The sequence below is a fragment of the Centroberyx affinis genome, unplaced genomic scaffold (genome assembly GCF_046629955.1).
Source record: "Centroberyx affinis isolate AG114_WGS23_722 - 3 ecotype Tasmania unplaced genomic scaffold, CSIRO-AGI_Caff_v1 ptg004658l_1, whole genome shotgun sequence".
Taxonomy (NCBI): Eukaryota; Metazoa; Chordata; class Actinopteri; order Beryciformes; family Berycidae; genus Centroberyx; species Centroberyx affinis.
The window spans coordinates 141,170-168,959 of NW_027282252.1; the positions used below are offsets into that span (position 1 = coordinate 141,170).

Here is a 27,790-nt window from a genome sequence, read left to right on the forward strand (position 1 = left end):
AAGAAAAAACAATAAAGAAATTGGCACCTATGAAGTTGAATACAATAAGCAACTGAGGGGACGAGGGGAGTGAAATATTTGTCCTACAATCTATAAAAAAAAAAAAAAAAAAAAAAAAAAATCCCCAAAACAAAGGGTGTTTTCTTTCTTTTTTCTTTTCTCTTTGTTAAAAAAAATAAAACGCATGACCTGGGGAGTGGCGGGTGGGAGGAGAGGAAAGGAGAGGGGGAGGAGGAAGTGGGCGGTGTGGGTGGGGGCTTGGCAGGGACAATAAAAAATACTGCACGTACAATACCTTTTTTCACTCCTTCTCTCTCTCTCTTTCCTTCATCTATCTCTCTCTTACCGTTTCTCTCGCCCCCTTTTTCCTTTCCTTTTTTAATAGCATATCCCATTAATATTCCTTTCCCCCGCTGCTCCTAATAGCCGCGCCCGGTGGCGCGATCGTTAGAGTTTTACATGTGAGTAGCAAATGACACTTTGATTGGCTGTGATGTGGAGATGGGGGTCCCCCGCCGGCTCCGGGTCGGGGGCCCCGGCTGAGCCGAGAGATCCTGCCGGGCCTCGGTCTCACTGCGCGTGCTGACTCAGTGTGTGGTTCTGGAGAGAGGGAGAGAGAGGAGGAGAGAGAGGAGGAAAGAGAGTTAGAACACATGATGGGAGAAATAATGGGCTACGTGAGCGTAGTGCTTTCCACTTGCCCCCTCCCACAGTAGAACAGACGAGAGCAGAAACACACCGGCCTCCAGCAGCACACACAGCAAACCCTGCTCTCTTTACCATACCATCTGATAGACAACACAAGACAAGGGAAGACAAGGGAAGACAAGGGAAGACAAGGGAAGACAAGAGAATACAAGGGAAGACGAGGGAAGACAAGGGAAGACAAGAGAAGACAAGAGAAGACAAGGGAAGACAAGAGAATACGAGGGAAGACGAGGGAAGACAAGGGAAGACAAGAGAAGACAAAAGAAGACAAGAGAAGACGAGGGAAGATGAGGGAAGACGAGGGAAGACAAGAGAAGACAACAGAAGACAAGAGAAGACAAGAGAATACAACAGAAGACAAGGGAAGACAAGAGAATACAACAGAAGACAAGGGACAAGAGAAAACAAGACAAAAGAAGACAAGACAAAAAAGAGAAAACAAGAAGACAAGACAAGAGAAGACAAGATGAGAACACAAGACAAAAGATAAGAGAGGACAAGACAAGCAGAGAAAACAAGACAAAAGAAGATGAAGAGAAGACAAGAGAAGACACGTCCCTATGACATGACATAGGCTGAGTAAAACATAATATAGTAGGTACAGTATGGATCTTAAAAATGCAGTACTGCAGCTTGTACAACAGATGGATATTTTTTGGGTAAGAAGAAAATATTTTGAAATTTGTGTTCCATGGGAAAAAGTTTAAAAACTGACACACACACACACACAAATCCACAGTCACCCAGCAGAGAGGAACGGAGTTCTGGTGAGAACCAAACAACCATAGGTCCTATTATATTCATTGTGTTTTACTGCTCTTCCTTATCTATGGCAACGCAGGGCCTCGATTTGTTTATTCAGATTTATGAAACCCTTGCGTCTTTTGATATTGTGATTAATATTTTACAGAGACCGTCTCCGTACCTCCGAGACGCCTACACTCGCATCTCTCCAAAGGCACCGGCGCACCACACATCAATACATAATCGCGTCGTAAAAAACACCTTTATCAAAATTAAAATTCACAACAGCAGTGAGAGCACAAAGGGAGCCTGATGCAGCAATCTCTAGGTAAAATCTAGAGTGGAGGAACCGAGATTCACAAATAGATGTGCACGCGCATGTAAAAAGGGGAGGCACACACACAAATGGACACATATATACTGTACATACTGATACACCTAACAGTACTTTACACACACACACACACACACACACACACACCATGCACATAAATACATGTAAACAAGCCTATATAGGCTACTCCTTGTGGAATGTTGGGCATCTCTCTTGCTTACACATATTCATAAAGAATGTACCCACGCATATGTGCAAACACACACATACTGTATGTACGCGCACACACGCACGCACACACACGCACGCACACACACACACACACACTCACACACACACACACACACACCTCCACAGTCAGTCCTCTGTGGCCCCTCCATATCAGCTGCAGTGGGGAATTGAACTCATGATAATCTGGATTTGCTGGTTTGGAACGTAGCTAGCATCGCATCTAAAACTGCAGAGATAGCTACTGTGTGTGTGTGTGTGTGTGTGTGTGTGTGTGTGTGTGTGTGTGTGTGTGTGTGTGGAAGATGGGGGATGATTGGAAAGATTTCTCTGGGAATTTGTGTGTGTGTGTGTGTGTGTGTGTCAGAGAAATTTCCACTAGGATGCTTTCCTCCTCCTCTCTCCTCATTTTCCCTAGACTATATAGCTTACTCCCTGTGAAAGGTTCGCTATCTCTCTCTCTCACACACACACACACACACACAAATTCCCTCTGAAATCATCCCCGTCTTCACACAAACACACTCCCTCTCTCTCTCTCTCTCTCTCTCTCACACACACACACACACACAATTCCCAGTGAGATCTTCCCAATCAACGCCCCCCCCCTACCCTTCACCACCACTAAAAGCAGCTTTCTCAGATTAATCTCTCTCTCTCTCCCAGATAGGCCCCACTACGGGAGAAAAAAACGACAAAAAAGAACAGCGGATGGGAGGATGAAAAAAAAGAGGAGGGGATAGGGGGATGAACAGAACAGAGAGAGGCGGGGAGGGGCGGACGGGGACAGAAATGTGAAGGATTATACGTGGTTTGGGGTTGATAAATACTTATTTGTCATTCTATGGCCCTTATCTTGCTGTGCATGTTTCGTTGAGCCCTTTGGTGTGTGTGTGTGTGTGTGTGTGTATGTGTGTGTGTGAGAGAGAGAGAGAGAGCGAGAGAGAGACAGAGTATGTGTATGTTGTGCAAGCGCGTGTGTGTGTGTATGTGAATGTCTGTCTATCACTCGGCTTTAGAGGCCAAGCCAGCCTGTCCAGAGGAAAGCAAAGGATTTTAATGCCCTACACACACACACACACACACACAGACACACACACGCTGGAGAGGCCTCTATACACACAAGCACACATACACACCGTGGAAGGGTTTCAGGGAAATGGGAGAGCAAATGAGAAAAATAACGAAAGGGACAGACAGTGGAAAACAAAGTGTCTGTGTGTGTGTGTGTGTGTGTGTGTTTGTGTGGAGGCCTCTCCAGTGAGGAAGCAGATCTCACTGGGAGCCACTGACCCCATTATGAGAGAAAACCCTCCTCTCTCTCTCTCTCTCTCTCTCTCTCTTTTGCTTTCTCTCGTCCTCCATCTCTCCCCCAATCGCCGAGCCAGCCAGATGTAGTTCCCCTCCTCGCCAGAAGAGGTCAGGCTCATTCCTCTTTGTGAGAGAGGAGAGGAGAGGAGAGGAGAGGAGAGGAGAGGAGAGGGAGATTTTGTATAGCGCACTTCTCCTGTCCTCCTACATGAGTGCAGACATGTCTTTTGTCAATACACACTTGTCACATGTATGACCTCTAATGCTGAAGTGGACAACCACACACACATACACACACACACACACACACACACACACACACCTAGAGTGCTGGGCAGCTTACATGGTGGAACGGGAGCGGACAGAGGAAGACAGAAAGTAAAACCATACACTAATAGAGGGATTTACGAGGCGGAAAGAGGGGAGAGAAAGAGAGAGGCAGGTAGGAAGGAAGGAGAGAGGCGGAAACAGAGAGAGAGAGAGAGAGAGAGAGAGAGAGAGAGAGAGAGAGAGAGAGTGAGTGTTTTCCCTCAGGTTCTTTGGGTCCTACTGGCTGGCGTATTGATTTGTAGACGGAGCGAGGGATGGAAAGGAAGGACGGAGGAAGAGGAGGGGAGGGGAGGGATGGAGAGGAGGGAGGCCGTGGTCAGTCCCAGGAGGAACACACAGCACTGCAGTGGACTGCTGGAAATAGCCCAGAGGAGAGGAGAGAGGAGGGAGGAGAGAGAGGGGAGAGGATGGAGAGAGAGAGAGAGAGAGAGGAGACGAGAGAAGAATGTAATGGACGGGCGGATGACGAGCCGCCACGCTACACATGTCACATCACACACACACACACACACACACACACACACACACACACACACACACACACACACACACACACACACACACACCTGCCCTCTCACAGCCGGCCGCCTCCCAGTTAGTTCTCTTCATTTGCGTTGTCGTCGGCGGCTTGGTATTGATTATGCGGCATTGCAATCGATCAAAAGTGTGTGTGTGTGTGTGCGTGTCACAGTGTGACATCTGCTCTACAACAGAGTAATTGATATATTCTACACAAATAAAATGGATGAGAGGGAAGGAGGAGAGGAGAGGAGAGGAGAGGAGAGGAGAGGAGTGGGTTTGGAAGGAAGGAGGAGAAGAGCGAGAAGGAAGAGGAGAGAGTAATAAAACATAATAAAACACCATTTACTCTGCGCACTGATATTCTACTGTCTTTTTAGTATTTCCTGTGTTTGTAGTATGTTCTGGTGTTGTAGTGTGTAGTTTTAGTAGTGGTGGGTGTGAGTTCTGTTTATATTTCATGTTCATATTTATGTCTATGTTTATTTTTTATTTCTACTACAGGATATTCTACTGTTTTTCCTCCTCTACTTTATTCTACTGTGTATTTAGTAACAAATGGTGTGTGTTCTCTGGCTAGAACAGTCTCTTAAAGCTCAGGCTGCAAATCAATATGGTTCTTTCCATAGTTCTGTAAAAGACACTTTCTGCAGTGGGTTTTGGATTGAACTTAATGAAAACTGACCTCAACCCTGGTTGGTACTTTATTCTACTGTGTTTCTGCTGTGTTCTAGTGTGTTTTTAACCGCGGAGGGTGTGTGTGCTCTAGTGAGAACAGTCTGTCTTCCAGGCCAGGCCAGACCAGTCAATACGGGGGCCTGTCATTGTTTTTCCTAAACTGCTTAGAGAGAGCGAGGCTAAAGCCTGCAGAGCCCAGGGCCCAGGGGAAATATGGCCCTGTCGCATTACCCACGCACAACACTGCCAGACACACACACACACACACACACACACACATTCACAGACTCACAGCTGAGAGCACACGCATGCACAGACACACAATGCCAACAACGAATGCAAAGACCAAAACGTACATTAGCCTCTCAAATGTAACCGCATGCACACAGAACACACACACACACACACACACACGCACACACACACACACACACACACACACAGTCTCGTGGGGAAAGGGAGAAGGGGGCGACAGAGGGAAAAGGCAGGAGAGATAGAGATAAGAGAAAATCTAATCTGCCTTGTCCTGCTCCTCTCCTCTATCTACTGCACTACACACGGTGTGTGTGTGTGTGTGTGTGTGTGTATGTATTAGGGATGGTTCTAGTCATGGGGTGGGGAGGGTTGCATGGCATGGGTCGAGCACTGCTGTCACCTTCAGTAAGGTAGTTGCTTGATGCTGGTGTGTGTGTATGCACATGGTCAGTGTTATCAGAGCCGTGTGTGGTCAGCCACACTGTATATGTCACATCTCTGTAGCAGAAACATGTAGGGATCGGTCTGCATGCCCAGGCTGGCCGGCTCTGAAGCCTCAGCCTCACAGTCACTCACACTGAACCGTCTCCCATAGCCAGATGTAACGGCTCTTTGTCATTGAGGCTGTAATGTTTCTTTGATGGACTGAGTTGAGCAAAAGAAACCCTCCCATCTTGAAAAATCACATTTCAACCATATGAACCGATGCCCATGTAGTTCTGAGCACAAGGCAATGACCTTGTTTGAGGGCCAAGTAGTAGAGTAGGATGACAAAATAACTCCCCCTCAGTTACTTGAACACACAAACACACACACACACAGAGTTCTGTGATGATGTAACAGCCACAACTTGAAACTTAGGTGCCAAGTCTCTAATAGACACAGGAAGAGGAAGCACTGGTCTTGGAACAATGCCGTGTGTGTGTGTGTATGTATTTGTGTGTGTGTGTGTGTCTGCAAGTGAGTGTGTGTGCATGCAGCATATGTGTGTCAGCGAGCGTCTGTCAGTACGTGGATTTGTGTCAAATGTGTGTGTATGTGGGGGTAACTGGAGACAGTCCAACTGCTCGGTGTGTGTGTGTGTGTGTGTGTGTGTGTGTGTGTGTGTGTGTGTGTGTGTGTGTGTGTGTGTGTGTGTGTGTGTGCGCATGTGCCCCATCTCCTCCACTGCTGTTTTTAACACCAAATGAAAAATCACCTTAGCCGCCTTGTGGTCTTCTTTGGGTTCAGTGTATTTATAGCTCAGAGTTGACACTCTTCCAACAGAGAGAGAGAGAGAGAGTGTGTGTGTGTGTGTGTGTGTGTGTGTGGGTGTGTGTGTCTGGGACCAGCAGATGGGCTGTCTTAGCCCTCTTCCTCTGCTCCCTGGCTTGTCTTTAGCCCCACCCGTCCAGGACAGGATGCTGCCTCGGGAGCGGACCGAAAATAAACGCACCCCCTGCCCTTAACGCCCCGCAGACACGTATTCCCTGCTTCCCTCCCACTCCTCTTCTGTTCCTTTCTCTCTCTGTCTTTCTATCTCTCTGTCTGTCTCTCTCTCTGTCTCTCTCTGTCTATCCGTCTCTCTTTGTGTCTCTCTTCCACCATTCCATTCATTCTCTCTTGCCAAACATTCCTCCCCTCTCTCTCCTCTTTGGCCAGCCACATTTATTCCCCTCTCTTTCCAGATATGTCAAGATGACCACTCCAGTCTCTCTCTCTCTCTCTCTCTCTCCTTCCCTCCCTCCCTTACTCCCATGGGGACTTCCCCTCCCCTGTTGCTACTGGCCTGACCGGCCAGGTTTGAACTGGTAAACACACCCAAAATACACTCACAGCATGAAGGGCACACACACACACACACAATGTCAAAGGCAAACACACAGTTGTCCACCGGACTCCCAGTAAAGGTGAGGGTTCCCTGCTGGAAGCTGTTACATAAGATAGGAAGTGATTTCATCTCCAGCACGACTAACTGGTCACTCCTGAGCACCATATGACACACGGTAACCCTAACCTTGCTGTTTTATTGGCATGGTCCTACTAATGCATTGAATGAGTGTGTGTACGTGTGTGTGTGTGTGTGTGTGTGTGTGTGTGTGTGTGTGTGTGTACGACCAGTGTGTCCTCTTTCTATGTTTATTAGGGACTTGGCTAGGGCTGTGACGGTTACCGCATTACCGCATTACCGCATTACCGCATTACCGCAATACCGCAATACCGCGGTCATGTGACACCTACCGCGGGGTTGAGCTCATTACCGTCATCACCGCTTTTTTTTTGTTGACGTTTTATTGTATACTTTATTATATGAAATATTACAGGCACAGCGCCAAAAGCACTTGAGTAGCAAAACGGCAAAAAGGGACTTACCAATTAAATGATAAACGGTAACAAACTATAAAAAACATGACAGGATTGTTCATCTGAATTTACTGAATGGAATTATTGGAATGTGCCTTTACTAGGCCTACGCACTCATCTCATATTTCCTATAGCCTATGTTATCGTATATATCGTATACAATAAAAGGAAATAACCAGCATGAATAACATCATACTATAGAGCAAGGAATCTCTGTCTGTCTGTGTGTCCTTCGCATATCTCGAGAACCGTTCGTCCGATCTACTTCACACTTGGTGGGTGTATTGCTGGGGACCCAAGGATGTACAGTGTCGGATGGGACACGCGACACATTCAATATTAATTCATAAACTTTGAATAAACAAGCGAACAGCGCTCTGTGCAGCAGCGGGGCTCAAAGCAAGCGACTGATAGCCTACGCCTATTTTGAACGGGCACTGCACTAGTTTGTTTAATGTCAAATATTTATACACATAATGAGCTCTGTCCATTAAATCCTTTTGGGAACGTGATTATGCTCTCCTCTATTCCTCCGACCGACAGTCAACACTCTCACAGGATTTCTCTGAAGCGGTTCTTTGGCATGGCTTGTCTGAAAAAAGTCTGTTTATGTCAAGTAGCTGGTGATATTCATGTTTGGATATTCCATGGAAATACAGAAGCGCAATACTACCGCGCAATGGATGCTTTCAGTTCTTCCACAGACAGGCTATCGCATGCTTCATGTCTCTGTGCGCCTCGCACTGTTGTTCTAAAGGTACGTCAGTAATCATATGTGTGAAATTACTTTACACGTTTTGATGGCCCTGACTTGCTGGATGGAAAAAAGGAGGAGAGGGAGAGACTTTCACATCCGTCTATCAGTGCGGTGTAGCCTGCTGTACTCGCAGTGTCCAATATTGTTCTTGAACAGCTGCGCAAGTGGTTCTTTAGGGACAGACATGGAATGGACATACCTGTAGCTTTTATTTAGAGTATAGACCTACATCAGAGAGGCTATAACAAATAGGCTACAGTACGATTTTCTTGCTCATTACTTATTCATAATTACGAGTCCTAGGCTATACAAGGCGCTCTAGTCTCATGAGCACTGCTCCTCTCTGTACCTCAAACTACTTCTATTAACTCTTGTTCTCAGTATTTATCATTTCACGGGAAAATTTTAAAATATAATATTGATAAATATATCAATAGCCTACTTATTATACAAAATAAAATATTGATAAACAATATAAAATGTTGCAGTGTCTGGGGTTGGCGGTAAACCGCCAAACCGCAGGGGGGCGCTACTTTTTCACCACGGTAAGAAAATTTCAGTACTGTCCCAGCCCTAGACTTGGCGTCCAAATAATTATTATAATTATTAGTCACAATTGTTACATCATTATAGAGTAGAAAGTGTATCTCTGCGTGTATGTGCGTGTGTTCAAAAGATGATTTATACCAAAATTATATAAGTTCATATGATCTCACACACACACACACACACACACACACACACACACACACACACACACAGTGCTCTCAAGGCCCAGCAGTGTGGTCCTTGTAGACTGTGAAGCTGAGTGCCAGATGAGGACTGGAGGCCCCAGACAGCCTGCAGACATGGGTGACAAGACACACACGAACACAAACACACACACACACACGCACACACACACACACACACACACACACACACACACACACACAGAAACACATACATACAAGCACATACACAGAATGCATCAAAGTCTACACAATCTTGTACACACAAGCATACAAAAACACACACATAAACACACAAAAACATACAGACGGGCACAGACACACACCACAGACAAAGAAGACAAAATGCTGCAAACTGTAAGCATTTATGTGTGCACACACACACAAACAAACACACACACAAACACACACACACACAAACACAGACACTCCAACACTGAGTAATGCAATATGACAGGCAGCCATAAATGAAAAATGCATATATAGGTTACAGACATGTACAAATAAATGCGCACACATGATCAGTCAAACACACACACACACACACACACACACACACACACACGATTCAGCAGAGCGTGCTGGCTTTCCGTGTCACTGTCATATTACTGCACACGCCCAATCCCCATAGGGGCCAGCTTTATGTGATTACCATGCACCCTAAACTGGCAGAGAGAGGGAGAAAGAGAGAGAGAGAGAGAGAGAGAGAGAGAGAGAGAGAGAGAGAGAGAGAGAGAGAGAGAGAGAGAGAGACAGCATGGAGGGAGAGATGGATGGGTAGAGGGAAGGACGAGCTGGGTGGTGGATGTAGAGAAGGAGGAATAGATGGGTGTAGGGATGCGGGTGGGATCAGGGTGGGATGATGAGGCGGGGCTGAATGTAAACAGAGATGGCTAGATGGATGGATGGAGGATTTTTCCACCAGATATAGAATGAGTATAGAAGGAGTAAAGAGAGGAGGAGGAGGAGTGAGGGTAAAGGGATAGCAAGGACATGTGTGTGCGTGTGTGGAACACATGCTGCCAAACAAACACAGTGTGTGTGGTCCTGGATATCATTGTGGCTCATATAAATATACATGAAAAACATATTGGAGAGCCTGTAAATGTATTAGAGAAGGTGATGTCTATGCTATGCTACACTATTTTTCAAAGCATCAACTATTGGCACAGATAGGACAAGAGACTTGTAGAAATGCATGTGATTGTAGCCAAAGTTGAATTTGGTAATCTATTTTGGAATTAGATTACAGAGCCGAAAAAAAAATAAATTACTTGGGTTTTCCAACTGTTGATGTAATGTGGATGTGGTGTGTTTGTGTGCGCCTATGTGTGTATGAGTGTATTTTGGCAGGGCTGATAGAACACTACGCCATGCAGAGTCTGTCCTGTTCGGTGACACATTGCCTCTGTTCACCTGTCACACACACACACACACCTACACACACACACCCACACACACAAAATGACAGGAACATGGTCCAAGCTGTTAGAGACCCTCCAGGTGCTGGCTCACATCGTGTAATTTCTCTCCATCTCTCCCTACCTCTCTTTATCTCTTTCTCTCTCTTCCCCCCCCTCTCTCTCTTTCTGTCTCTCTCTGCGTCCGTCAGTTTGTTCCTCCAGCTTTACATCGCCGCAAAGAGACTTCTTTTGACTCCGTCTCTCCCTCCCCCACTGTGTCTCTCTTCTTTTTTCCCTTTCTTACCTTCCTCAAAGCATAAATGCACACACGCAGACACACACACGCGCACACATATATAATATTTTCGGATGATTAACTGATCCCATATTGAGATTTGTTTTCTATTTGAATGCAACATGTAAGAGTGTGCCTTCCATTCACAGTGTGGAGCAATGAACACCACAAAAAACCCAACAGTGTTAACAATTTGTATGCAATTTTCCCTTAGGTGGTCAGAGGAAAAAAATTGTTTGCCAAGACAGAGGAAACTTAGGCTTGCAAAGAGAGTATCATCTTTTAAATAATTTCTTCAAACCCAGTTTAATACTTGTATTTACCGGAGTGCTTTGCCTGTACTTTTTGTTGTCTTTTACTGAATTGATGTCCCATTGTTTCTATAACTCTAGTTCTCTGCAAATGCTTTGTAAACTCCATATTGGAAAATGCTATATGAATAAAGCCATGTTGTTATTACTATTATTATTATTATTATTAGTAGTAGTAGTAGTAGTAGTCATAGTAGCAGCAGTAAACTTGGCAGTCTGTGACTGCCAGGCCCCACATGGTGGTAGGCAGGAAACTCTGTGGCATTTTGTTACAAGGTGGTGATGTGGTGCTGCCAGTGACATCAGATGGTGCTCTGATATGATCAATTGGAGGAATCAGTGTGTGGAAACTTTAGTAAATCAATATAGTGGAGTTTGCCTATTTCCGCCATCAGGGGGAAAACCACAGTATATACAGTATATTGTACACCATTGTAGAGAGAGAAAGAAAATCACACCTAATCTGAAAAGAAATGTCACTTCCAATGAAATCAAGAACTCACTAGAGATTGCTGCTGAAGTGTTTTTAAAGAGTTAAAGTGTGTGTGTAATTACCAAGCAGAGCTTGTGTCTTGTATAGCAGGATCAGGTAAGGCCAGCCAGGACTGACTGGCTTGCAGTCTTGCGCTCTCTCTCTGTATGTCTCTCTACCTCTCTTTTTCGCTTTGTCTCTCTTTTTGTCTGTGTCTGTCTCTCCCTTGCTGCAAATACCTTCCAGTCGGGGGATTCGGGGAGGTGTGTGTGCGTGTGTGTGTGTGTGTGTGTGTGTGTGTGTGTGTGTATGTATGTGTGTTTGTGCATGCGTGTGTGTCCCAGGTCCCCATTCTAATAACACAGAGTCTCCCAGTGAGCGGTGGGGCAGCTGAGTACGCTCCCCTGGAACGCCACTGGGACCTACGGATCAAATTCACACACACACACACACACACACACACACACGCACACATTCACACATGCACACACACACTGCCATGGGGATAGCTGGATCAAATAGTACACACTATGACTTGACACAACACTCACATCCGCCAACACCTCGACACTGACAGACATACATGCGCACGCACACACACACACGCACGCGCACGCACACACACACGCACAGACAGATAAAGCGTATTGCCAGTACAGCTGCATCCACACCTCTCCATAATTCAGTTAGAGGGAGACAGCGAGGCTCCGAGACTCAGACAAAGACAAAGACAACATTATTCACAGACAGACTACTAAACACAGCTCCTCTCACACACAGCACCGCCCTGATCCCAACCACAGGCGTTGACTGGTCTGCCAAGCTATCCGCTGCTATGCATTACCTGTCAAAACAAAGCTTTTATTCGCTACTTTTACTTTGAGGAGACGCTCTCAAATATGTGTTTTATTTTTCAGGTACAGACACCCCAACCTTTGGCGAGTGCCTCTCCCCTGAAGAGGTCGGTTTTGTTGTATTGGAACACACCCACGTTTCAATCAAACAAGGCTGCATATGACTGGGCTACGGTTTCCCCCCTTGTGAGCAGACCGGACACCGACCGTCACCGACTGCGTACAAATTATTAACATGTTAGTCATATACAGTAGCTCTGACTTTAGGGCAGTGATCCAACTGGGTTGAAATGAAGGGTTTCATTCCAAAATGTAGTTATATCCATTTTGGAAAAAAATGTTTCATCAGGCAATGTTTGAATAAATGATTCTGTCCTCAAAAAATGAACTATTTCTTAGGCAAACTCCTTAAGACGACTCCTAACTTCAATACTACACCGTAATGCGCTTCACTTTCATGCCAGCAGTCAATATGGGAGATTCGGTGGGAGATTGAGAGATTTTTGTGGATATCTCATTTTGGAATGTAACTCAAACTCAAATCCCTCTCTGTTAGACCTTGCTGCAAGGAAGCTTTGGATTGCTATGGTCAGAATACAATGAGCTTCACTCAAGCAGCAAACCTAACATGCTACATTTATCAAGTAACATACTAACCACTGTGTCCAGAAAGCAAGAAAAAACTGTAAAAACAACAGTACATACATACCCCATCAATGTATGAATGAAACGCATGGGGGATGAATACTGATAAGGCCACTGTTAAAAATCATTGAACTGGTTGTTGGTTCAAATCCCCGGACCAACAAGAAAAATCAGAGAAATCTCTGTCTGTCTGTCTGTCTGCTTCTCCATTTCCCAGCCTTCCATCCATCAGTCTATCCCCTCATCCTGTCATCCATCCATCCATCATCCATCGCCTATGCTACATGTTCTTTTAATTGTGTCTGTGAGGGAAAAGATTCCTGTTTGCTTCAAATATTCAAAACTGCTGGGACGGAGGGAGAGAAGGAGATCCGGTGAAGGGAATAAACAAACAAACAAACCAAAGGATCCCCCCCCTCTCCTCGGACTTGCTGCCCTCTTCCTCATCGCCCTCCTCCCTCCCATCCATCCATCCATCCATCCACCCATCCAACAGTGTTTAAATATTTACTAGTGCTAAAGGAAATGGTGTAGCACAACAGACCTCGTTTTCACAGAGGCAAAGGGAGGGATGGGGATTGGTGGGGTGCAGGAGTGATGGATGGAGCGAGGGATGGAGGGAGGCAGTGAGGGCAGGAGCTGCAGTATAGCACCCCCTGGAGGCTTGAAAAAGAGTGTGAAGATCAAGAACTCTGTCAGAGATGGGCAACATGGGAGAGAGAGAGGCACACACACACACACATACAGAGTGTGTGTGTGAGAGAGAGAGAGCGAGAGAGAGAGAGAGAGAGATGGATTCAAAATTGAGAATAATCCTAGGTGAGGAAAACAAATGATTTGTAAACTTACATGTTGCAACTTTTTAAACCCAATAATTAAAGGTATTAGTAAAGGTAATAGTATATATAAATTATTAATCATCTCAATATGCTATGAATGTTGATTATTGGTGTTTGAAAATTGATATTTTGGCAGCATTGTTTCCACAGTCATGCCAATAAAGTTACTGAATTGAAAGATGGAGAGAGAGTGAGAGGAAAGGGGATAAGATTGTGATCTGTTTGTTATTCTCTTTTTTAACTGAATGTATCCTTCTGATGTTTTGCAGAGCAATTTGTGACCTACTTGTTTTGTTGAAATAAAAGTGATAAATGAGTGGGAGGGAAGGAGGAGAGGGAGGAATGAGGAGAAAGGAGGGGTGGTGATGGGGAGGAAGGAAGAGGAAAGAGTTAGGAGTGAGGGAAAATGAGGAAAGAAGAAAAGAGAGAGAGATGAGAAAGGGCGAGCAGAGGATGGGGCAGAGAGGAGAGAGAGAATGGGGTGATTGAGGGAGACAAAGAGGAATGGAGGAATGGAAGGGGTACAGGTGGAAAAGAGGGAGAGAAGGAAGGAGAGAGAGAATGAGAAGAGGAAAAAGCAGGGGAAAACAGAGGTACAGAAGAAAGAAAGAAAGAAAGAAAGAACGAGAGTCAATGAGCAAGTCTGTGTGTACTGGTGTGTGTGTGTGAAGTTTGGGAGTAAAGGCAGAGAGAGATCCAGGAGGGCCTCACTGATCAGGGCCACAGCATCTCTTATTTACACACACACACAGACACACACACACACACACACACACACACCAAAACATCTCTTATTTACCAGCTTACGTCTGCACTATTTATGGGGCACTGGGGAGAGGCACAGAGGAGAGGAGGAGAGGAGAGGGGCTAAAATATGCATAGGGGCTGGTTCTTTTGGGACAGAGAGAGGGAGAGGGAGAGGGAGAGGGAGAGAGAGAGAGAGAGAGAGAGAGAGAGAGAGAGAAAGACAGTGTGTATGTGTAAGGGATAGAGAGAGAGATGAGAGTGATTGAGAGAGAGGTAGAGAGAGGGGGAAAGCATAGGACTGTATGTAGAGAGAGAGAAAGAGATGGAGATGGAGAGAGGGAGAGAAGGAGTGCAGAAGGAGGAAGTCAGGAGGGAGAGAGGATGATGCAGTGACGTGTCCATGCTGCAATGACCCTTGGGGTGTGTGTGTGTGTGTGTGTGTGTGAGTGTGTGTGAGAGAGAGAGAGAGTGAGAGAGAGAGGGAGTGTGTGCCGGACATCATATGGCCCCTCTGAGGGGTTGAAAGAGGCCACAGCCTTTTCCAGCCAGCCAACCAGCCTTCTTCATCCATCCGCACCTCATTAAAACACACATACACACACACGCACATACACAAATTACCCCATTCCACTTTCTCTGGCAGATGCACACGCGCTCTCTCTCTCACACACACACACACACACACACAATAACAGCTAGCGGTGGCATTAACCTCCATGGCTGTGGCTCTCCATCTCCCCCAGTCAGCCTTTCTGTCTAGCCCACTTAGAGAGCCGTCCCATGGGGCATGGAGCTGTGGCAGGTCGGGCTCGGGCTGGAAGTTTTCACACTCTCTCTCTCTCTCGCACACACACATACACACACACTTGGGCCAGGACCAAAGTGTAACAAGATGGATATAGCCACATTGCAGTAGCCAAACAGAAAGAAGTACAAGGAGCTGAGGGAACAAAGCTGAACTGAGCTCAACGTATCTGGAATGAAAACAACTGAACTAAGCTCATCTGAACTGAACTGATCAAACTCAACTGAGCTGATATTAGTGGAAGAATAGTGTTCTATTGTTTAGCCAAGCTAAACACTTTTCTGCCCCGCAGATAGCAGTATCGCTGCAAAAATGGCATGCCGTTTATTTATTCGTAATATCTTATTCTCCTATTAAAGCAAGTGAAAAATTAAGAAAAAATTTTAATTCTCAATACTAGATTAAATGAGCTGTTACATATTTTATGTCATGCCATTTTGTTACATATTTCTACCACACTGATAGTTGGAACATGTAATTTATTCACAAACTAGGAATGCCAGGAACAAGTAAAAAATGAATCCAAATCTGAGCATTGATCAATTCAGAGCTGATCATTTTAACTGATCAATTCAACAATCATTGAATCTATCATGATGGTGATGGTGGTCACAGAACAGGAGAGAGGAGAGGAGTCACCCTGGATGGAGTGAATGTGGAAAAGGAGCGGAAGATACATGATGTAGGTGTGTGTGTGCGTGCAAATATTTGTATGTGTGTGTGTATGTGTTTATGTGTGTGTGTTAGGGGGGAAGCTGTGCCACAGACTGGTGTTAATCTCTGTTGGTAAAATGTGTGTGTACTAGGGTGTATGCAGCTGTGTGTTGGGTGTGCGTGTGCATATGTGTGTGTGTGTGTGTGTGTGTGTGTGTGTGTGTGTGTGTGTGTGTGTGTGTGTGTGTGTATGTATGTATGTATGTATGTGTCTGTGTGTGAGGTGTGTGTGTGTGTGTGTGTGTGTGTGTGTGTGTGTGTGGACATTGACCGACAGGGTCCAGCAACCGCCCTGCTGTTAAATGGACTGGCCAGCCATATGCCCACCTCCTCCGGCCCTGCATCACTGCCACACTGTGTGTGTGTGTGTGTGTGTGTGTGTGTGTGTGTATGTGTGTGTGTGGTGACTTGAGCATGCCATCTTAGAATCAAATAATCACCGGTACAATTTTTTAATATTATTTGTCTATTTGTCTATTAATCTGTCTTTGTCTAAATCTCCCTAACCAGTCAAATACGTATGATGTCAAATAGCTATGATGCTCAAGGTTAACTTGCTTTGACAACTACACAAAATGAAAAATTCCTCCCCTCAATGAGTGGAGTGAACACCTACTGCCGCTATTTATGCACAAACTATTTAACAACCAATCAGGCAGTGAGTTACTGGCTGAAGAGCTAGATCATATCCCTCTGCGTAAGACCTCACAGTATAGAAGGTTTAGTCTGCAAGGTCAAGGACAAAGAAGATGGAGTGGACAGGAAGAAAGTGAGAGAGAGAGAGAGAGAGAGAGAGAGAGAGAAAGAGGAAAAGAGAAGAAGAGAGAGGAAGGCTTTGTGTCCACCGAAAAAACTCTATTTAAAAGGAGTGGATTCTTTCTCCCTTTATTTTCAATGGTGCTGACAGTGCTGAGAGCTCAGTTCAAAATATTTAAGCTTCCAGCAAAAGAGCTCCACGCTTCAAACAGGTTTTCAATAGTCACATAGCAATAGGTGCCACACGCACAACCCAGGAATATTACACTGTGCTAATCCAGGTCCATCTAGTGTAGGGGGGAATTCACACTGAGCCTTCAACATGGGAAATCTCCTATGGGCTTGTAACCTTATAATGTCATAAAAACAGACATCTTTACAGTTCAAAATGGTGACATGACGCACCATTCATGGAGCAACGCGGGTTAAACACTGAACATTCACACCAAGCAGAGCAGAGATTATTCCGGCTCTCGACCCTGATGTTGGTCGGGGAGGTTTTTGCGGGTTCCACATAACCAGGTCGACCCTTTCACACTGATGGCTGACCCGCAGATTTCGCGGGTCGCTAGTGCGGTGTGAAAGGGGTAGAAGAGATGGGAAGGGGAAGGAAGAAAAAGAAAGGGATTACAGCATCGCAGACGTGGCCCCAGCTGGCCCATGGACCTACTCTAGGGTGAGTTATACCCTCTCATCACACACACACACACACACAAATATGTCTGCACCCTAATGACATGAAGCTTGCCAGAACCCTGCTCAGACCTCATGAGGAGAGATGGAGAGAGAGGGGAACAGAGGAATGGAAGGAAGAGGGGAGGGAGGGATAGAGGGAGAGAATGTAGACATGAAGGGTAAATACGGGGATGCAGTGAGAGAGGGATAGCTGGGAGGGATGGGAGAAGGGATTACAGAAAGTGATGTTATGGCATGGATATAAAAAGGGAAGGAAGGAGGAATGTAAAGAGTGAGATGAACAGAGGGAGAGAGGGAGGGTGGGGAGGGAAGGAGGAGGTCCAGTCGGGTAGGTCCCATAGTGCTACATGTGAACCAACACGGCAAAACACAAGGCACCTTTTGTGTTTTTCATAGATTATCGATCTTTGCATTCAAATATCGATAATGGTATATTACATAGAATCAATATAATGACAGAACGACAGACAGAACAGTAGAGGGACAGATTGACAGCAGTAGATTTCGGGTGACCAACCTGTAGCTCAGTCTGAAAGAAGAACTTCTGGGGACACTGGGAGCAGTCGTAGATCTTGTCTTCCTGGCCGTGGACGGCAAAGATGTGCTGTTGGAGCTTATTGGCCTGCACAAACACTGTGGGAGGGACAAACACAGCACGAGTCACACCATGGGTAACTGCTCATGTCAATCAGCCCATACTTCATTGCAGTCACAGTGAATGTTACGCTCATTTTCCAGAGTGCCCTCTCCTTTCTAAAAAGTCCTATGAATTTCTACATGCTACTATCAGCGATTATGCGACCTCTTTCCTTATCTCTAGACACCATTCACTTTCATTCAACTCCAGATTATATCAAAACCAATTTTCTGAGATGGTAAACTAAGCACGGTAATGTAATCCATGGAGGAGATACTGTATGTGTATCTACACAATGTTTGCTTATTTTGTAAGGGAGAGAGGGCACGCTGGAAAATGGATTTAACATTCATCATGGCAAGAATTATCCTTTAAATAACACTTTGTAATTTATTTGCCTGCCTGGTTTGATGAAGGTGTACTAAATAATAATAATAATAATAATAATGATGTTAATAATAATCAAAGTCTAAATATTTGTTTGGTTGTAAATGCCTGCATTTTTTAATAGTTCAGTCAAGCTTTGAGGAATCAGTGTTTGATGGAACTGACAAGCAATCCAGTGTTTGTCAGTTGAAGGACCATGTTGATCAAAGGTTTTTGGTGCTGATTGAAAGTAGCTTTGCATTGCAGAACTGCGTCCAGTATTAACTGCACCTTAACCTAGACAGTTATCACCCAAATCCTATAAATACTGGCCTGTTTACAACAGGCTGCAGTGAACGACCGAGAACAAGGAGATGAACACAGGAGAGGTTTCAAGGGCACTTCTTCTATCTGTGTTATGAGAGAGTTACACCAAGATACACATGCTCCACTTCATGCACTCACACACACACACACACACACAGACACACACACATACACACACTCACAGACACCCACGCAATTATCAACTGAACTGTCGATACACTTGCTGGCACACATACACACACCCCCACACCCACACACACGCAAAGCAAATGAGGGGCTGGCAGGAAAGGAGGGAGTAAAATGGATAGAAAGGAAAGAGAGAAGGCAGAGAGAGAAAGAAAGGAGAGAAAACAGGAAGAGCTATCCTCAGCAGACCTTGTGATATTTATCAATAAATTATCTCCTCTTTTTTTTTTAACTTCCGCTCCAGTGTTCTCTCTCTCACTTTTTTCTTCCTTTCTTTCTCTCCCCTTTGTTTCAGTAAACTTTTGGTTTGCACAGTGTGTGTGCGGTGTGTGTGTGTGTGTGTGTGTGTGTGTGTATGTGTGTGTTGAATTATTAAGCCTCCCCATAGGAGGGGTGCCCATCTTACTAATTCATAAGCCACCAAGGAATAGAGTTAAAGTTTAAAGCATTGCTGTGTACCTGGGGGGGGGGGGAGGCACACAACACAAGACAAACTCAACAACTGAGAGAGAAAGAGAGAGATGGAGTGACAAAGAGGAGGGAGGGCACAGAGAGAGAGAGAGAGAGAGAGAGAGAGAGAGAGAGAGAGAGAGAGAGAGAGCATATGGGGATAGAGAGACAGAGGTGGAGGGAGGAAGGGTGCAGACATAGTTTACTGTTTCTGACTGGTAAAATAGGTGTTGAATGGAAACACTGAACACCACGGGCCTGATTTGGCCAATCTGACATTTTGTTTTGGCGCTCCAGAGGATTTCAGAGGTATAAGGTATTTTATATTTGTCTGTTTGGTGTTGTTTTTGCTTGAACTTTTGCACACCTACACACTTTTGTCAATACACGCGGTGCCCCCACTGCTGGAATATTATTCTCACTGTTACAAATGTAAAGACAATGAATATTCCTAATATAATTTTACTGTTTATTCAAAACAAACCCACCCTTTTTCTAACCACAACATTTAGTGGAACTGATAATGGGAAGGTTGGGGGAGCAAACCCTGGTTCAGCAGCAAAGTTAACCATATCCCGCATTGTGACCAAAAAACACATATGATACATATATGTTATAATGCAATAATGTGAGCCTGGCCTCACATTCAGTCCACAGACAGCAGACTATACATTAAACTACATATATTCATTCAATGTCATTGTGCTACATAGACTGTCACTGCTCTCTAATAACACAGTTATCTGATGTTGATATTGATACTGAGGCACACTTGTGTCCTTCACTGTCTCCTTGTCCTTAGATATCACGCACCATTTTTCTTTGATCAATTTGCTTTCTACTGGGGATGCAAAATGGTACATCACACCACCCCATAGTGTCCATCTATACCATCTAATGTAGATCTTTTCTTGCTGTATTTTGGCTTTCATCAAACTTGAAAGTCGTCCTTTAACCCGACTCCCCCACGAGGATCATGAAAGTTTCATCTTACTTTATCTGATCTTAAGTGCTGAATAATCTCATGACCTCATGGCCCGTGGAATCTATGCATAACCTGCTGCGTAATTTAAAATGTAAGGCTGTTTTCTTTCATGATCAATTTAGTTTTGGGAGGTTTTATCTCACTCTCAGTAGTGATATGTGAGCTCCTGTATGTCCTTGTACTGTGAGGGACTCGCCTGTTCTGTGCCACTTTGTCACTTTGCTGATGTGTACCTCAGCACCAAAAACAGTTAAATTCCTTTGATGTGATGAGATATGTCATGTATCTGGTGAACAGCGTGTGTGTGTGTGTATGTGTGTATGTGTGTGTGTGTGTGTGTGTGTGTGTGTGTGTGTGTGTGTGTGTGTGTGTGTTGCACAGACGATGAGGCCCAAGGCCCAATGTGACTTTGAGCCCTGCTACCTGCTGCTTAAGCCACACACACACACACACACACACACACACATAGAACAGGCATTATGTGACCCTGGTGCAAAGCTGTTATTTCCTTTGCTGTTTATTCTTTTGACCTCACTGAGACTAAGGTCTGAGCACACACACAGACACACACACACACAGTTAGTGGAATGGTTGGGAGATAATACCCCAGACTGAAAAACCATGAGCTTACCCCCATCTCTGTTCACTTACCCCCCACCCCTCAGTTTGTGTGTGTGGTGTGTGTGTGTGTGTGTGTGTGTGTGTGTGTGTGTGTGTGTGTGTGTGTTTGTGTGTGTTCAGACCAAACTTGTGTCTCTGCTTTGTGTGTTTGTGCATTAACTTGAGTGCTCGCCTCCATTTGTACATGCTCTAATGTTTCTGTGTATAACTCCATGTTTCTATGTTCATCTTACCTGCGAAGAAGACAGGACACAGGAAAGACCGTCATCCGTGTCCTTGAAGGTGACTGTGTGTGTGTGTGTGTGTGTGTGTGAGCGAGCGAGCGACTGTCTCTCACCTGTGAAGCAGACGGGACACTTGAAGGTACCTCCCATGCCTTCGAAGCTGTGCTCTATCAGGTGGCAAAGCAGCTTGGCAGGTGAATCAAACATCTGGTTACACAGCTTGCACTCATGATTGATGCCCTCCTCTGCAAATAGGAGACAGACACGCATGGTTAGGCTGGATCAAAAAACACGCAAACAGGAACATATCATGACATCATTTTAGAATATTAATACAACACTCATGACAGACGACCTTAGCAAACACACAGATAAACTGCATGCCGTCACACAGTGGCATATAATATACCGCTGTATAAAAAACCCATACGGAGCAGACTAGCCCACAGATACAGAACAGATACTGTAGTGCACCATATACTAATGTAAGACATGACAGGAATGCAAATATAACCAAAGAGTATTGATTCTGCCCAGTGCATAGACAGAAATGGATGGGAAGAATGCAAATGGAAAGAAGGGGAATGCAGACACCATAGAAGAAATTATCTCCCACGTTAAAATTCACCTTTTCTGTCTTTTCTTGTATTTGGACAATAAATATGACATCTTTGCCTTGCCCTCTGTTGCCTGTTGAGTTGTTGCTTTTGTGAAACAGATGTATGACCATTAAAAAAAAATCACCCCATTGGCAGAATTTTGCACTTGATTTGAGAAAAATAAGATTTTAAGACTGAATACAAGATTAAATGACTTGTTAAGATGGACAGATGTCTCTCATATTCATATTTCCTTCTTCCTTGTCTTTCTCTATCCCCCCACTCCTCTTCCAACACACACACACACACACACCAACCCGAGTGCCATGTCTGCCCCAATTGGTAATTGCCTGCCCCCCCACCAGGGCAGCGGACGACAATCTGCCCTCCCCATGGCCAGCCTTCCCTTCCTCCCTCCCTCCATCCCCGTTATCTGCCTTCCCCCACTCCAGCCATTTATCCATCCCTCATTTTGCCCATCCCCCCCCCTCCATCTCTCCTCATCTTCCCCCTCGCTCCATCTCCTCTCCCATTCAATTGATCATCTCCTCCATCCCTTGTTCCTTCTATACCTGTGCGCCATCAAACTTTATCACATTTTGCTGAAAATATTTTCTACAAATCAAGTCTCTTTATTGAGCAATATCTGAGCAATGAAGAGAAGTAAAAGTTGTATTATTATTCTATTTGCATACAACTCTCATAAACCTATTCTCGTATTCAAATGAAATTGACATAACAGAACATTAATTTGCTTGTATGGGCTGCTGAGATACAGTGATGCATGGCAATATATACAGCTAAATGTTTATGTTTGTGAGAAAACACATTCTGCCAGTGTGTAAACAGTGCTTCTATGTATGTATATTATATGCTATAATCAATGTTTGCTAACATTACTGTAGTCTCCATAGAAAAGATGAAGACAGCTGATCAACTAGAGAGCCAGACAGCTGAGATCACATATATAAAATAATAATTAACTATATGTCAGAATATGGACTTCATTTCCTCGCTCCACATTCTTTCTCCCTCCATCCTCTGTCCTTCCTCTTTATTCTCGCTTGGGGATTCTACCAGCGTTGTGTGTGTGTGTGTGTGTGTTTGTGTTTGTGTGTGTGTGTGTGTGTGTGTTTGTGTGTGTGTGTGTGTACGCGTGTCTATTTTAAGGAGGTGTGAGTGACATCACAGCACCCGCTGCGACAGGCCAGATGAAAGGTGGGCGTCACACACTAACACACACACGCGCGCACACCCCTTGACTGTGAGGTCTCCCGCTTGTTGTCCTTATCGACATCGTACCACACAGGACCGATGTCCCGGTCGCCCACACACACACACACACACACACACACATACACATACACAAACACACACACCACATGGGTCCACACACACACACATGCACAGCACGGCACAGCATTGTATAGCCCGGTGACATCAGATGGTGTCTTCTGTGGGCCAATCTGTGACCCCTCGTGGAGTCACATCTCACACACACACACACACACACACACACACACACACACACACACACACACAGGAATAGACAGGAATACATACACATACTGACACAGAGACTCGCACAGACAATTCATGGAGAATACAAGAAGACATAATCTGTGTCTTCTGCCCTTTTTGTTACTTACCCCCTGCAATACATGTCCTGCGCAGGGGCTTCAAAGTGCACACACACACACAAACACACACACACACACACAAACAGTCTGCAGGAGTTCGGCTGCAGAGCTGCAGGGGAACGCGGGGTTAATAACGTCTTCAATCATACATCCATGACACTCACCCTGACTAACAAACACACACACACACACACACACACACACACACACACACGCCAGATTCCTATCTCCCTTTGCCTCAAAGGCCGACACAAGGGTGCCCTAATCCCGTCTCAATAGCTGTGGGGTGTGTGTGTGTGTGTGTGTGTGTATGGTGGGTGCCACATGGGCTTATATGGATGGGATGGTGTGCTCCGTCGTCCCCACCCCCCAAACATCTCGCATCCACACACACACACACACCTCAAAGGCGGCTAGGTTGTGTGGGGCGCCAGTGTGTCCGAGACGTACTGAGACAGATAGAGGTTCATTATCTTTACTAGGAGATTGAATCAGCAGGAGAGAGACGCATAGGGAGAGAGAGAGAGAGAGGGGGGGGGGGGGGGGGGGGGGGGGAATCTATAGCACTATTGTGAATTTTCATCAATTGTCATGTTCATTCCAGTATGCCTTGTCCTATTACAACTACTGTTTCACTGTAACAATGCATTCCTTCAAAAGAGAAAATTAATTGGTTTCAACTGAACACAAGCAAAAGACAGAGAAATACAAAAGCCAGATATATGCAGATAGACAGAGGGTGGGTAAGTATGTTAGAAATGCCTATGCTTCAATGATCTCACAGTGTGCCTATGTTTGTGTGTGTGTGCATTGGCGGGGGTCAGTGGAAGGCACCTCAAAGCTCCTGCCCTCAGTAGGGGTAACTTTCCTCCTACAAGCTGGCCTCCACTCTCCCACGCTACCAGGATCAGAGAAAGTGGTCAAACATAGGCGACATCTACAAGCACACAATAATGTGACTATCGCCAATAATCCAATAAAGACAATAGTGCGATTAAGCTCTTTACGTGATTATATGAAGTGACACCTCCCCTAATAATCTGATTTATATGTGACATGCGGTTACTGCAAGTGTTAAAATGGACATGATGAAAAGATTTACGGCACCTACTCATGCTCAACTTAATCCTATTTAAAGAAATGGAATGAAGGTGTATACATGTTCTGACTGGTCTCTATCAATGTAAATAAAATCAGTGTACTGCATAAGTACTAACATAAGTATGGTGTTTACACGGGTCCTGCCTTACTCGCATTACAATCACATTTTAATATGAAAGCAAAATCCACAGCATAATTCTCCACATTTTCAATGATAAAACCTTGATATGTGGGAATTAAAAAAAAAAAACCCAAACAGTTTGGTTAGATATGGGAGTGAGTGAGAGGCTATGCAATTCTGTGTGTGTGTGTGTGTGTGTGTGTGTGTGTGTGTGTGGGAGTATGTGTGTGTGTGTGTGTGTGTGTGTGTGGGTGGGTGGGTGGAGAGTGGGGGGGCAGTGCATACAGTCTATGCCAATGAAGCCATCAGCCTTACAACAACAAAAACTTTTAGAAGAGAATTAATGGTCAATCAATGAGAGTGAGTGAAGAAAGTGACTAGAGATGGAGAGAAAAAGAGAGAACTCGAGAGAGATAGAGACGACTAAAGAGCTGGGGAGAGAGAGAGAGCGCGCGAGAGAGAGAGAGAGAGAGAGAGAGAGAGAGAGAGAGAGAGAGAGAGAGAGAGAGAGTTGAAGGGAGAACAGTGAGGTGCAGAGAGATAATTGGGCTGTCCGGAACAAGGGCATGGAGAGAGGGCTCCAATGCCTCTGTGTGTGTGTGTGTGTGTGTGTGTCCCATGAAAGAGTTCTCTTTTCTGACAAATACATTGTTTTGATCAGTGTGTGTGGGGACTGCACTCTCTGTGTGCTCTCCCCCTCTGAGACCCGGTCCGTGTGTGAGCGTGTGTGTGTGTGTGTGACCCATAGTGAGATGACAGAGCCGTAGAGCATCCTGCCGTTACGCTTTGTCTCACAGAGAGCATTTGATCCGCCAGCGCGCATGCACATGCACACACACGCACGCACGCACACACACACAACCCTGGGAGGCCTATGCTGGGACAGAGAACACGGGGGAGAGAGGGATGAGAGAGAGAGAGAAAGAGAGAGAGAAAGGGGAGGGGTGAAGGTTAGGACTCTAGGACTCAAAGAGTTTGTTACCACACAACAGAAAAAACTTTTTCTACTTTTTTAACACTCACTAAAACAAGTTTAGGGGAACATTTTTTTACATGGTTTTTCCTTCCTCCTCTTATTCTCCTTTGAAATTATATTTTGTAACTGTGGTATAGAAGCCATAATAACTTTAAGGACATTGGTTACTGGGAGTATGGGGACTTCGGTGCTGCCTTAATCCCAGTAAAGAACACCTTCCTGGATATTACTGCTATAATATATTGAAAACTGTTTTTCAGCAGTGTATTTTGTCACTCTTACCACAATATCAGGGGCAGTTAATGAATCAGGGGTGTTTTTATTTTTTATGCAGTTTCTGCTAAATTGAACATATCCAAAAAGCATCAAGCTAGGTGCCAAACAAAATTGCACACCTTATCATAACATATACCATTTGATGGATACTTTGCCTTACAGTACCATGAGGGCATGCATGTTTAGCATGGGTAGCCCCAGTGGGAACCCAACCCCTAACTATTATATCCATTTTGGTTCAATATGTTTGTTTGTTTGTGTTTGTATTTTCTGCATTTTTATAGGCTAGCCTCTCTAAAGTTTTATCTTTGTTTTTATGTCCATTTTGTTTAAATGTTTGTTTCAACTTGCTTTTACTGTTTTGTATCCTCTGCCACTATTCTATGAGAAGCAGTGTTTTAAAAAAGTGCTATATAAATAAAGCTTTACTTAATTACTATTATTGGTGCCATCCTCTACCTATTGATCTACATAGCAAATGGAACACCTAACATCTGTCAATTCACTGTTGACCTCATGCTCTCTTGCAGAGAATTATCACTCAATTTCAAAATGTACACGTTCTCGCCAGGGTCCAGGACAGTCCGGTCGATACTTGTGAACATGAACATGACGTGTAGTGTCATTCTCACAGTGGGCAGGAAGTAAACAGGTACATCATAACACCATTCAGACAATATAATGAGAAAGAGAGGGAGGGAGAGAGAGAGAGAGGGAGAGAGAGAGAGAGAGAGAGAGAGAGAGGGAGAGAGAGCATTTAAGTATGATTGAGAGGGAGAGAGCTTGGCCTGACTCCTAAGGTATGCTCCATCTTAATTGAGAAACGGCAGGAGGCACACACACACACACACACACACACACACACACACACACACACACGCACACACACACAGGTAATTGGTGGTTGGCTGCCACACATCTGTAGAATTACTGATGAGGTTTGGCCACCTCAGAGAGAGAGAGAGAATAATAGAGGGAAGGAGAAAATGAAGAGAGAATGTGAGGACAGAATGCAGGGTAATGTGTGGATCGACAGAAGGAGGGAGGGAGGGAGGGAGGATGGATCGGACGATAGAGTGTGTGTACACTGCAGTCAGACTCACCATTACTATTCCACTATCAATATTATCACACACACACACACAAACACCCTCTTCTCATTGCTCATGCTCTCCCTCAGTCTCATTCTCTCTCTCTGCTAATTGACCAGGGGAGAGGGACCAGGTGGCATCCTTGCCCCCCCAACACACACACACACACACACACAGGCCTAGTCACAGACCCCTGCAACATGCACTAGAACATAAATGAGCTCCTTGGTTTGAGCTGGGGACGGATCCCTTGGGTGCCTGCCCTCCCCCATTACACACACACACACACGCGCGCGCGCACACACACACACACACACACACACACACACACACACACACACACACACACACACACCCTTCACCCTTTCTCAGTCTTAGCTGGGAAACTCCCAAGGGTGCCTGGCCCCCATTACACCCCTTCGTCACCCCTCTCTCTCTGTCTCTCTCCCTCTCTTTGTCTGGGCTGCTGGGGGTCCCCGGGGTGTCGGCCCCCCATTACTGCCCACCCCCATCCCCCGTCCTGTGTGAGTGTGTGTGTGTGAGAGAAAGTGTGTGTGTGTGTCCCTACTGGTGTAGAGGCCCTAAGCCAAGCTGGGCGATTGATGGTGAGGATGGAGAGGTAGCAAACGGAGAGGTAGCAAGAATAAGAGAAAGAGAAACAGAGAGAGAGAAAGAGAGACAGAGAGAGAGAGCGAGAGAGAGAGGGGGGGGGGGC

The 27,790-nt window shown here is 45.2% G+C and overlaps 1 protein-coding gene across 1 annotated transcript; it reads right to left on the reverse strand.

Moving 5' to 3' along the window:
- Window positions 1-232: 232 nt before the first annotated feature.
- LOC139665687 (zinc finger protein 423-like) lies at window positions 233-21,516 on the reverse strand (the record flags this gene model as incomplete). Its single annotated transcript, XM_071544777.1, has 3 exons — window positions 233-600; window positions 17,993-18,108; window positions 21,385-21,516. Coding segments are annotated over 3 exons (278 nt in total), but the record flags the coding sequence as incomplete, so codon positions are not given.
- Window positions 21,517-27,790: the final 6,274 nt, after the last annotated feature.